A 12,602-nucleotide genomic window follows, 5' to 3' on the forward strand; every position below is an offset into this window, starting at 1 on the left:
ATCGGCCCAGCCGTTCTCGAGATCTGGAAGCGGCACCCTGCACGTGCGCACGTGCAAAATGGGTCCCAACTGACTTGTGCACGGCACCCTACTTACCGGTCCCTAACCGTGTACCAAATTTGAGCGCAATCGGTCGAGCCGTTCTCGAGATCTGGAAACGACCCCTGCACGTGCGCACGTGCAGCAGCACCCCAACTCTGGCACATGGATATGCAGTGCCTAGTGGGTGCCTACCTACATGCCAACTTTGAGCGCAATCGGCCAAGTAGTTACCGAGATATTGCAACAATTGCAAAACTGACACCTCTTCGTTTTGCACGTGGCACGTGCATAAGGGGTCACCCGCATGCATCGGGAATAGTCCAATACTTGGTAGAAGGAATGAAGCTACCCTACAAAAATTACCGCATGTAAATCGGTCAAGTGGTTGCTGAGATATAAGCCTCGCAAAAGCGTCCGCACGGCCGGCCGGCCGGCCGGCCGGCCGGCCGCTCATACTCAGAAATTTCCGTTAGTGTCATGCGGGGCAGCTGATGTAGATGGCGCAGGTGTAGTTACCTACCACCTACCTTGGTTGTTTTCTCTTTTGGCGGAAACACGGTCTCGACTTCCCCTCCTCGCTCGCCCAGGTGTCTGTGTCTGCCGATTCCTTCTTGCGTAGCTGAAAGAAAGGCGCAGTTGGTGGCGAATGGCGAGCCGGCTGGGCTGGCGGGCCGAACTAGCTGTGGAGTGAACATTTATGTTAGGTTACCGCCCAGCCCCAGCGACAGGCCAGGTGCAGGGTGCACTGCCACCTGGTGGCAGCACAACTCAAAGTGTATGGTGGCATTCTGTAGCTGTCGTAAGTACATATCGGGCACTGGTACTTACAGGCTAAAGGATGTGTAACGGGCCACCCCACTGAGGGTGTTAATTGTGGAGCGCCTAACGGATAGTTTTTTGGCGAGAGCCAGACTGTGAGATCACAGTGAACGGCAGTGAATGGTCACGAGAGCCGTAGGTGACCAGGTGGGTTATGCGGACAGCCTCCATGTCTAAGTGGGCAAACGCGGACAGCCTGGTGTATCACAATGTGGGGGCTATCGCGGACAGCCGGGCATGTCTACAGGTGGGGCTATCGCGAACGGCCCTGCATGGATGGATGTGGGGCTATCGTGGACGGCCCGGGGCTATCGCGGACAGCCCTGCATGTACGTAGGTGGGGCGATCGCGGACAGCCCTGCATGTATGTAGGTAGGGCTATCGCGGACAGCCGGGCATTTTTTAGGTGGGGCTATCGGAGACAGCCCTGCATGTATGTAGGCAGGGGGTAGCGCGGACAGCCTGACCTGTCACAATGTGGGGCCATCGCGGACAACCGTCCACGTCTGCAGGTGAGGCCATCGCGGACAGCCGTGCACGTCTGCAGGTGTGACTATCGCGGACAGCCGTGCAATGTGCATGTCTGCAGGTGAGACTACCGCGGACAGTCGTGCCCTTTGTAGCCTCGCTATCGCGGAACGCCGGGCATGTCTGGAGGTGAGACTATCGCGGACAGTCGGGCATGTCTATAGGTTGGGCTATCTCGGACAGCCCTGCATGTATGTAGGTAGGGCTATCGCGGACAGCCTGACATGTCATAATGTGGGGCCATCGCGGACAGCCGTCCATGTCTACATGTGATGCTATCGCGGGCAGCCGTGCACGTCTGCAGGTGAGACTCGCGGACAGCCGTGCATGTCTGCAGGTGAGGCTATCGCGGACAGCCGTGCCTTTTTGTAGCCTCGCTATCGCGGACAGCCGTGCATGTCTGGAGGTGAGGCTATCGCGGACAGCCGGGCATGTCTATAGGTGGGGCTATCTCGGACAGACTTGCATGTATGTAGGTAGGGCTATCGCGGACAGCCTGACGTGTCACAATGTGGGGCCATCGCGGACAGCCGGCCATGTCTGCAGGTGAGGCTATCGCGGACAACCGTGCCTTTTTGTAGGTGAGGCTATTGCGGACAGCCTGACGTGTTACAATGTGGGGCCATCGAGGACAGCCGTCCATGTCTGCAGGTGAGGCTATCGCGGACAGCCGTGCATGTCTGCAGGGGAGGCTATCGCGGACAGCCGTGCCTTTTTGTAGGTGAGGCTATCGCGGACAGCCGTGCCTTTTTGTAGGTGAGGCTATCGCGGACAGCCCGACGTGTTACAGTGTGGGGCCATCGTGGACAGCCGTCCATGTCTGCAGGTGAGGCTATCGCGGACAGCCACGCACGTCTGCAGGTGAGACTATCGCGGACAGCCGTGCATGTCGGCATGTGAGGCTATCGCGGACAGCCTGACGTGTTACAATGTGGGGTTATCGCGGACAGCCGTCCATGTCTGCAGGTGAGGCTATCGAGGACAGCCGAGCACGTCTGCAGGTGAGACTATCGCGGACAGCCGTGCATGTCGGCATGTGAGGCTATCGCGGACAGCCGTGCCTTTTGCAGGTGAGGCTATCGCGGACAGCCGTGCACGTCTGCAGGTGAGACTATCGCGGATGGCTGTGCATGTGTGCAGGTGAGGCTATCGCGGACAGCCGTGCCTTTCTTATCCTCGCTAACGCGGACAGCCGTGCATGTCTGGAGGTGAGGTCTCGGACAGCCTTGCATGTATGTAGGTAGGGCTATCGCGGACAGCCTGACGTGTTACAATGTGCGGCCATCGCGGACAGCCGGCCATGTCTGCAGGTGAGGCTATCGCGGACAACCGTGCCTTTTTAGGTGAGGCTATCGCCGACAGCCTGACGTGTCACAGTGTGGGCCAACGCGGACAGCCGTCCATGTCTGCAGGTGAGGCCATCGCGGACAGCCGTGCATGTCTGCAGGTGAGGCTATCGCGGACAGCCGTGCCTTCTTGTAGGTGAGGCTATCGCGGACAGCCTGACGTTACAATGTGGGGCCATCGCGGACAGCCGTGCCTTTTTGTAGGTGAGGCTATCGCGGACAGCCTGACGTGTGACAATGTGGGGCCGTCGCGGACAACCGTCCATGTCTGCAGGTGAGGCTATCGCGGACAGCCACGCACATCTGTAGGTGAGACTATCGCGGACAGCTGTGTATGTCGGCATGTGAGGCTATTGTGGACAGCCGTCCATGTCTGCAGGTGAGGCTATCGCGGACAGCCGCGCACGTCTGCAGGTGAGACTATCGTCGGTATGTGAGGCTATCGCGGACAGCCGTGCATGTCTGCAGGTGAGGCTATCGCGGACAGCCGTGCACGTCTGCAGGTGAGACTATCGCGGACAGCCGTGCATGTCGGTATGTGAGGCTATCGCGGACAGCCGTGCATGTCTGCAGGTGAGGCTATCGCGGACAGCCGTGCCTTTTTGTGGGTGAGGCTATCGCGGACAGCCTGACGTGTGACAATGTGGGGCCATCGCGGACAGCCGTCCATGTCTGCAGGTGAGGCTATCGCGGACAGCCACGCACGTCTGCAGGTGAGACTATCGCGGACAGCCGTGCATGTCATGTCGGCATGTGAGGCTATCGCGGACAGCCGTGCCTTTTGTAGGTGAGGCTATCGCGGACAGCCGTGCCTGTTTGTAGGTGGGGCTATCGCGGACAGCCGTGCATGTGTGTAGATGCAGCTATCACAAACAGCCGTTGATGTCTGTAGGGGAGTCTAAGTGGACAGGTGAGGGGATGGGACAGGGCCACTACTGCAAACAGGCGCCGCCGGAAGGGGTGTCAGTGTGGCACATTACCAGCAGTGACCTGACCCCCAGTCGGTCCGCTGCAGACCGGTGAAAGGCAACACCCCCGATCAACGGCAGTCCGACCGCCGGCCACAGGCCCGTCATGGCCTTTTCAAGGGCAGCTGACGTCACGCCGGATGAGTCACCCGGCCGCCCCCGGTGCGGAGGACGGTCAAGTGTCACACGCCCGCGCCTGCGCCGCTGGCAACCACGTGACCATCAGTAGCTATTGTTGCTGCCGCCGCCCGCGGCGCTACCAGCGTTGGAAGTGCCACGTAGAGCTGACGTCACGATCACGCTATGGCTGGTCGGACCCGCCAAGATGGCGTCAGGGCGACAGGGCATTGGGCGTAGGCCATGGACATCAATACTGATGCCAGGCAAGCAAAGAGTATATAGGGCTAAAAATGCATGGCAGGCTAAGAAACGTCAATGACTGGGGCCAGGCAAGCAATGACATTGGTGGAAAGAACCATTGTAGGTACGGAAGAGGAGGTCATCCTGGTTGGCCGGGCACAAGATAAATGTACAGAAAGTCACAGGTTCATACACTGAGCAAATCACACCGGGGTGAGCTGATCCCCAGGCACATTGCAGGTGGTGAGACACCTGATTGCAGTCAGTGTGGGGCTCGTTATAGTCAGTAATGTGGCGCACGGCGCACGGCCTCGGCTAGGGGGGGGGGGGGCGCCATGGGGGCAAACTCTTATCATGTATGCTATATTGAATCGCCGTTAGCGATCACGTGAGTGAGTAAGGTGCAAGTGGCAATCACCACCGGCGTGTTATGGGACGCGGCGAGGAACGGGCGAGACAAAATGGCGCCCGGCGCCGGGGGGGGGGGGTAATCTCCCCATGCACGCGGTGAAAGCCGTCGACAGACCTAATTAGGTAGCAGGGAATATCCAGTAACATACCTGCAGTTTTTGCTGGCGAGGGGCCATCGCGACCACAGTAGGATCCTAGTTTTACTCTCGCTGATGCACGTTGGTGTGAAACTCGTTCGGCGTAGGAAGACTATGGTGGTGATGTTTGCCAGCGTTGCCTTTCTTTCACGGATTTGTTTTCTTGTTGGATTTTGCTGCTCACATATCGATTCACACATACATCACTCGCACTCAAGACTGAACAGTGAACATTCAACTCGACTAATGTGCCCCGCGCCCTTGCCGACGGCTCGCCGGCGGGCACCCGACTCCGTCTCCCGGCCGGCCCGGGCGCGGCGCCGCGGCGCGGCCGTCCCGGTTACCTGACCCGGCCGGCCAAAGGTCGGACCGGCTCCGGCCGCCGCTGTCAGCCCGCGGCGGGCCCGGGGAGGGGTACTACACTACATTCTCCCATTGTCGTGGTAACATGCTTGGTGAGGGCAAACATTGGCATGATTTCTTTCCCATTAATATTAAAGTATTGCCTGATTATCTCGTCTAGTGCTGCCATCTGTCGAATGTTGTTCTCCCTAGTTGTTCTTCCTAGGGGTCGCCGCAGTCTGCCCCGCCGCAGTCTCCCCCACACTAATGTTCCGTGATTATCGCCGGCTCTAATACGGTCCCATTAATCTAAGGAAAGACTCCGCTCGCTTCGCTCGCTCCGTAATAAAGTAAATCGATGTGATATTTAATAGAAAAATAGCAAACTAACGCACCATTCATTCGAAAGCTGGGGAACCTACTAAAAAGAACTACTAAAATTCCTGAGGAACCAAAGGATTAAATGGGGATCAAATAGATGCCTGCTATTCCGTCGTGAAAACGGCCAGTAAGTTGTTTTTAGTTGAAACATATAGCCAAAAGCACATTGCAATGGGCTATAGATTCTCAAGCTCATGAAGCATCATAGGTTAAGTGGTATGTATCTGGCTTTAGGCCGAAGGCCTGAAGCCTGATGCGCACCGCATGCCTACACAAGCCCTTGCAAGGGGTTAAGAAAGATGGGTAGGTAGGTACCTACATCAACAGAAAACATAAACAACAAACCAGAATAGAAGCACTAGCAGTGTAGACATCTAATGCCAAATCCTGAAGCATGGTTGTGGGACAGAACAACAGACCCTGATGCTTTTCATTATCAATGTTAGGCATGGAAAATGAAACTGAAGTTGATGGACTGTCAAACAGTGATTGTCTAGTCAAAACTCTTGCTTCTTTCTTACCTTGCATATTTTCTGAGGTGTGATATGCCAGGCTTGAAGCAGCCTTCTGAGCAAGTCTCAAACTAATTTGATATGCAAGGCATCAAAACACTAGTGAGCATCCAAGAAAGAAAAACATTCATCTATTTTGATTTTTCCAAATAATGATCTTCGCTCAAATCCCCAAGAACGTGCGATCCACAACTGCCTCTTTCAATCAAAAATTTTAATTGAGTTTTTAATGACGTCAATAGCAAAGAAGTGGCAAAAAATTGTTTTAAGTCACTATAAACAGCCATAAAAACTATAATTAATAAAAAATAATGCTATACAGTTAAAAACTTGCTCTCAAACAAAGATTAAGTATCAAATTTTTACATTTTTAGAAGAAGACGTCATTTTATTAGTAAAGTCAACAGCTCGCGTAAGAAATATTGTGTTCAGGGTTTTCACCGTCATGTGAATTACGTGTTCAGGGTTTCCACCATCATGTGAATTAACCGTAAGTAAGGTTCATGCTCACTTATAATCTAATTCCATTGGCTTCGTTGATCAGCATTTTCTGTTAGCGGTCACTCGCACACCAGTTAGAACATAAAGCGCCAGTTTTATATTATGTAATTGGACTTGCCGAAAATCCAGAAATAAATCTAAGAGTTATTTTAGATGATATTTTATGAAGCCTTTACCTGCCTTTACCTAGGCGTGATTTCCTTTTCTATTACCTGAAAGAATTATTGAACGCTCGTCTTCAGTAGCTGTGAGGTGCTCTCCTGATGACCAGGTGAGATTGATTTGAGAGGGATGTGACAATGCAACATGTTGCATTTTCTGAAGCTGTCAAGCTCTTGATGATGAGAAACAATTGGTACCTATAATTAGTATTCTGTACCAGAGTGCAAACTCCCCTACAGCAAATGGTAAAATCATTACAGGTTTTCAAAGGCTTCACCACTTTCAATGTTGCTGGGCATCCTTTGCATGATTTTTACAGGCCAGACTGCTTATCAGAATGTAAGATTAAGGATTTAAGATTTTATATTTGAGTACTTAAGATTGAGCTTGAAATCTCACAGCCGTGGCCACAGCCGTAGCCGTGTTTTTGGAGATATTTGCAGCCGCCCCGACCCACAGCCGTGGGGCTGCAGCCAGCCGCGGCTGCAGCCGGCCGGTGCAGACCTCTAATAACCACCTTGTATTTCAGTTGGAACGGTAGTATTTCAGTTGGAACGGTAGTTTATATATATTTAACCGCGAGTAGGTAGAACAAATTTTCTAAACGTCGAGTCGATAGGCGAGACTTTAAAAATGCTTGTCTACCTACGAGTGGCTTAATAATTTTATCCCGCACCGCCGGCATCTTTCGGTCACTTAAGTTAAAAAATACATTTTATGTAAAATACGGCATATTTCAGACTAGACAAACGTCTAGACGTTTAACAAATCAGGTAAACATCTGACAATTTTCTCTCTTTGCACGTGGAGGAATTGTTAACACTGTCTACGGTGCGGAATAATGACAAAAAAGAACTCCAATATCTATGTAACGTCGTTTATGACGTTGCACATGGTTCACAACGCAAAAGTTGAACATCGATCTTGCAAGGAGTGAAGCGACACGAGCACGACTCCATGTGCAAACGATAGTCGTAAATATTTTTTTTTTTTGTCATCAACATAAATTTTAATATTTCCCTTGTTGAATTATGATGGTGAGGGAGGTCACGTCATTGACCTAGCTTTACGTGAACTTCTAGAAATTACGAGACATAAAAGTTGCAAGGTCTCGGAAGAATATGAAGTCCTGTGAGTTTTATTTATCTGCAGAAGTTGACCTAGCAATGGCGGAGTTGCCAAGCCGCAACATTTTGGGACCGAGTGAAGCCTTTTATGACGTCATAGGTCAGTGAGTCGACAAGAGTTAAAAATGTAATTGGTCGTTGGTGTCACCAGAGAATCGGCTTGAATCAAGTCAGGTGTGCTATTTTTCATTTATTATTCGGGTTTCCTTGTTGAGAGCAATCGCAAGAAGTCTGGGGTAGGTACCACCCGTCACCCTCATCTATGGAAAGTTATGCTTATGCGGAGCGACCTTCAAAGCTAGTGCGCCCCATGCACTGTCGTGTTTTCAGCTTGCTGTCGGTTTTCCAATATATGGAAGCCAGTTACAGGCGTCTCTGAGTCTCATTGGTCAATCGCACACACCACGTGTGGTTCATCAACGACCAATGAGAAGATGAGAAACGCCAGCAAACTGACAGCATGCTGATTTGGTGATCAAACAGCACCCTGACCACACCCCTCCCATCTATCGCTGACACCCTGCTCGGTAACTCGTCTCGAGACGCGACTGAGCCAGGCCCTTCGACTGGTTACCGCCGCCGGCATAATTCCGCCTGATTCCGACTGCACCGCTGGACACCACACTGAGCTGCGGCGAGCGACCCCGCTGTCAGGCTCGGGCCGAACGCACCCCCTCCCCTACCCCCGCTCCAGCTGTGGCGAGGGTGAGGGCATTCACCGCATCAAACCTACAGGCCGCCTGGACCCTTATCTTGAGACCAATAGTACATATAACATAAGGATTATATATGCCCTGAGAAATAGCTCCTTTAAATATAACATTCATTATGAAAGACCCTGTACCCCCCCCCCCCTCCCCCCCATGTGCGGGCGAGTGTTAACATAAAATTAGCCTTAACCCGGCATCGCCTGGGCTATTTCCGTACCCACGACAGCCTGGAAGGGGGGGGGGTAAGCACTCTTAAGATTTCAAGATTGAGGTCAACTTTCGGGTCAATGTCAGGTCAAAGGTCAAATTCTGGGGTTTTGCATGATTAGGCTTACGGACAGCGGAATGGATAGCTGCTGCTCGAAACTCACCAAAAATGACCTCAAATACCTAGTGAAGGTACCATGTGCGTATAGGGGTCATACCAAGTACGAGTCAAGGTCAGGTCAGGTCATGAAAGGTCACGGTTTTCACTTTCTGCTACATGGGCGTGCGACACATGTTTTATGGCTTATTGTTCACGCCGAATCCGATGGTAATGGTTATATGTGACCCCAAGTCACTGTGCTGGTGAAGAGTGTGCATTGAAAGCATAGAAAATTGTTTTTACATAACTAAACGAGGGCTAAGAACAAAGATCAATTTTTCAACTTGTTATTTTTGACATAACAATGCACTTTTCTAGACGAGCTTGGCCTCAGGAATCTAGTGGCGCCATTTGTTTTCACATGCGATGTTCAGAAGTGCCTCTAATGCACGGAACTGCTTATGACGTCACCATGCTCTATGCATGCTGGAGCTATTTTTTACAATTTGGGGGTCAAAAATCAAGATAGAAAGTTGATATTTGGGACATCTAATTTTCAAATGGAGCTCTATAACATATAATCCGTTTTTTTTTTAATTCTCAAAATTTTTCATTTTATTAGCTGTTTTCCAAAAAAAATACAGTTTTTTGAATTTTTAGGGGTGAAAACGCATTTTATGAAAAATCCGAGATAGCCATTTTAAAGAACTCGTTGAGCTGCGTCTATTCATGTCCTTAATTTAGAATTTGCTTTAAACCTTGTTTTTTGGCGATGTTTTAAACATTTACCACTTTTTGACTGAAAACGCCATGTAGTTACATCACTTAAATCGATATAGGTATCTAATAAAAATTTGAAAAAATCTTAACCCGCGCCCTGATGGGGTCTGCCGGGCAACGCGGTCTGATGGGGAAGGCACTTTGGCCCCTCCTAAGATCTCGAGAACCACGCAACGTAGCGACAAGCGGCAAACGGCGTTGGATAGCCCCAACTGGGAACTACCTTGTGACCCAATTTCATTGACCTCGGTCTAACCGATGACGTCACAGGTCAGGTCAAAGGTCAAATTTTCACCGTTTACAGACATTTCAAGAAATGCGTCGTAAAATCGAGTAAAATGTATGTCATTGAAAATCATCGATGGGGAATTGTCCATACAACACAATTTTTGCTATCTGAGGTCACTGATGCCAGGTCAGGTCACAGAGGTCAGGTCACTGAGGGTCAAAATATGAAAATATCATGTGATGCATGTTTTATGGTCCATTTTACATGACAAATTCGATTATGTGGGTCAGGCAGCCTTTAGGGCCAGTTTAGGTTATGTTCTGGTGAAGGTCAGGTCAAGGTCAGGTCAAATAAGGTCAAATTTCAAACTTGATATTTTTGCATAAAATGGGTATCTATTCGATGCAGCTCGTCACGAGGAGTCTAATGGTGGTCTTTGTTTTGCGCTACGTGATCTAGAATTGCTAAAAATTGAGTTTAAAAAATTTGATGTCATTAAATTTGAACAGTTTTTTCGCTATAACTTGGCCAAAAAAAAGAGATATCGATCTGAAATTTGGTATGTAGATAGAAGAGTACAGGTACCTACTATAATAAGTATTCCGTTTTTTTCAAAATTCGAAAAAATGGGAAATTTTTGAGTTTTTTTTCTGAAAAAAAATCAATTTTTGGGGGGTCAAAATACAAAAATTTTGAAAATCTGAGATAGCAGTTTTGTAGCGCCGTTTTTTTCTACACGACCACATAAAGAATTTTAAAATTGCTTGTAAACTGTAGATTTGCTGAGCGTTTCAAGATGTAATGTTTTTTGCTCATTTTTGCTCGAACATGACCTCAGTTTGACCTCAATAACTTCTGACCCAAGGTGACCTGTGACTTAAAATTTTGTGTGAAGGTGTCAAATTGATGCCCGGGAAGGTACTGGAAATTGCCGTTTTTTTGCTATTCAAGAAAAACCACAGGGGGGGGGGGGGGCAAAATGGCCCCCCCATCAGGGCGCGGGTAAATATCCCATTCTCGTAAAAAGACTTTTCCAGAAAACATTTCATTAAAAGCCCCCATCGTCATGGGTTTGCCAACTTTGTAAAAATAATCTTTTTTGGGCACGAGATGTTTGCACGTGGCATGGGCATAATTCGTGCCGGACAATACAAACCGACGTACCATAACAAATTCAACAATTCTCTTCTGAAAAACATATCAGTAAATATCCTAGCATAATACCTTTCCAAGATATAATGATTCTTTATCGCCTCGTTTTTTTAGACACCCTGTATATGATAGTCCCTACCCTCTTCTATCTACATACCAAATTTTAGATCGATACCTCTTTTTGTGGCCAAGTTATAGCAAAAAAACAGCTGTTCAAAATTGATGACGTCAAATTTTAACTACAATTCTAGACCACGTAGCGAAAAACAAAGACCACCATCAGACTCCTCGTGACGAGCTGCGTCGAATCGATACCCATTTTATGCAAAAATATCATGTTTGAAATTTGACCTAATTTGACCTGACCTTGACCTGACCTCCACCAGAACATAACCTAAACTGGCCCTAAAAGTTGGCTGACCCACATAATCGCATTTGTCATGTAAAATGGACCATAAAACATGCATCACATGATATTTTCATATTGTGACCCTCAGTGACCTGACCTCTGTAACCTGACCTAGTATCAGTGACCTCAAATAGCAAATATGTGTTTGACGAACAATTCTCCATCGATGATTTTCAATGATATGCATTTTACTCGATTTTACAACACATTTCTTGAAATGCCTGAAAAACGGTGAAAATTCGACATTTGACCTGACCTGTGACGTCATCGGTTTGACCGAGGTCAATGAAATTGGTTCACAAGGTTGTTCCCTGTTGGGGCTATCCAACGCTGTTTGCTGCTTGTCGCTATGTTGCGTGGTTCTCGAGATCTTAGGAGGGGGTGGTGCAAATTGCCCCCCAGCGGGGCGCGTTGCTCGGCAGACCCCAGCGGGGTGCGGGTTATTGGAGAAAAACGAGAGGGGGACTATGAATAGCCCCCCCCTCCACCAGTGGGGCGTGGGTTATCTCAAAGGTATTGAAAGTTTCGTCGTGATCGGCCGCTTTTTGCTCGGGTTATTCGCGAAAAAACGAGGGGGATGGGTCCATCCGACCTCCTACAAGTGCGAGGGTTATGATGCCACTTACTTATAGTCTGGCCGTGTAGCCATTCAAGTGCAATGGACGAGTCTCGGAGGATGGCAATTTCATCAACCTCTGAAGTGTGCTGCTTTCTTTCCACGTAGTCGTCCACTGTGCCGACTGCTAGCTCCATAGCGATGAAGTAGAATCTTTTTGACTTTTCCACGTGGTAGTACCTTGTAAATAAATAAGAAAATAACGTTAACAACAGCTACTGTAGATTTCACACTTAACCCGCGCCCTGGTGGGGTCTGTTTATAACGCGACCTGGTGGGGGGGGCTATTTTTTGCCCCCCCTCGTATCTCCGAAACTACTGGACGGATCCGAAAAATTCAAACGGCGTTCGAAAGGCCTGTCAAATTTGTTGAGGGAAACCAAATTTTATTGACCTCGGGGTCACCGATGACGTCACAGGTCAGGTCAAAGATGAAATGTTTCACCGTTCACGGGTCTTCTAGGGAATGCGCTATAACACCGAGGAAAACGCATTTTGTCGGGAATCAGCGATAGGCCGTCAGTTGCCTAGTAGATATGTTGCTGTTAGAGGTCATTGGTCATACCAGGTCAGGTCACAGGTCAGGTCACCAAAGGTCACCAAGGGTCACCACATGAACCCAACTTTACTAAGGTTATGCGATGCATGTTTTATGGCCAGTTTTTCATTTCCAACTCAATAGTGTTGGTTATAAGACCATCAGGTACGGTTTAGGTTACTTTCTGGTGGAGGTCAGGTCAAGGTCAGGTCAAAAAAGGTCAAA

General features: G+C 49.2%; 1 protein-coding gene across 1 annotated transcript in view; it reads right to left on the minus strand.

The window, feature by feature from the left end:
- Positions 1 to 12,602, minus strand: part of LOC122379543 (serine/threonine-protein kinase/endoribonuclease IRE1-like) — a 343,804-nt gene that overhangs the window by 244,758 nt on the left and 86,444 nt on the right. Inside the window, exon 5 of the mRNA XM_043361827.1 lies at positions 11,850 to 12,019. Coding sequence (XP_043217762.1) covers positions 11,850 to 12,019 — 170 coding nt within the window. The remainder of the gene's footprint in view (positions 1 to 11,849; positions 12,020 to 12,602) is intronic.

Source organism: Amphibalanus amphitrite, unplaced genomic scaffold (genome assembly GCF_019059575.1).
Source record: "Amphibalanus amphitrite isolate SeventyFive unplaced genomic scaffold, NRLGWU_Aamphi_draft 000008F_arrow, whole genome shotgun sequence".
Classification (NCBI taxonomy): Eukaryota; Metazoa; Arthropoda; class Thecostraca; order Balanomorpha; family Balanidae; genus Amphibalanus; species Amphibalanus amphitrite.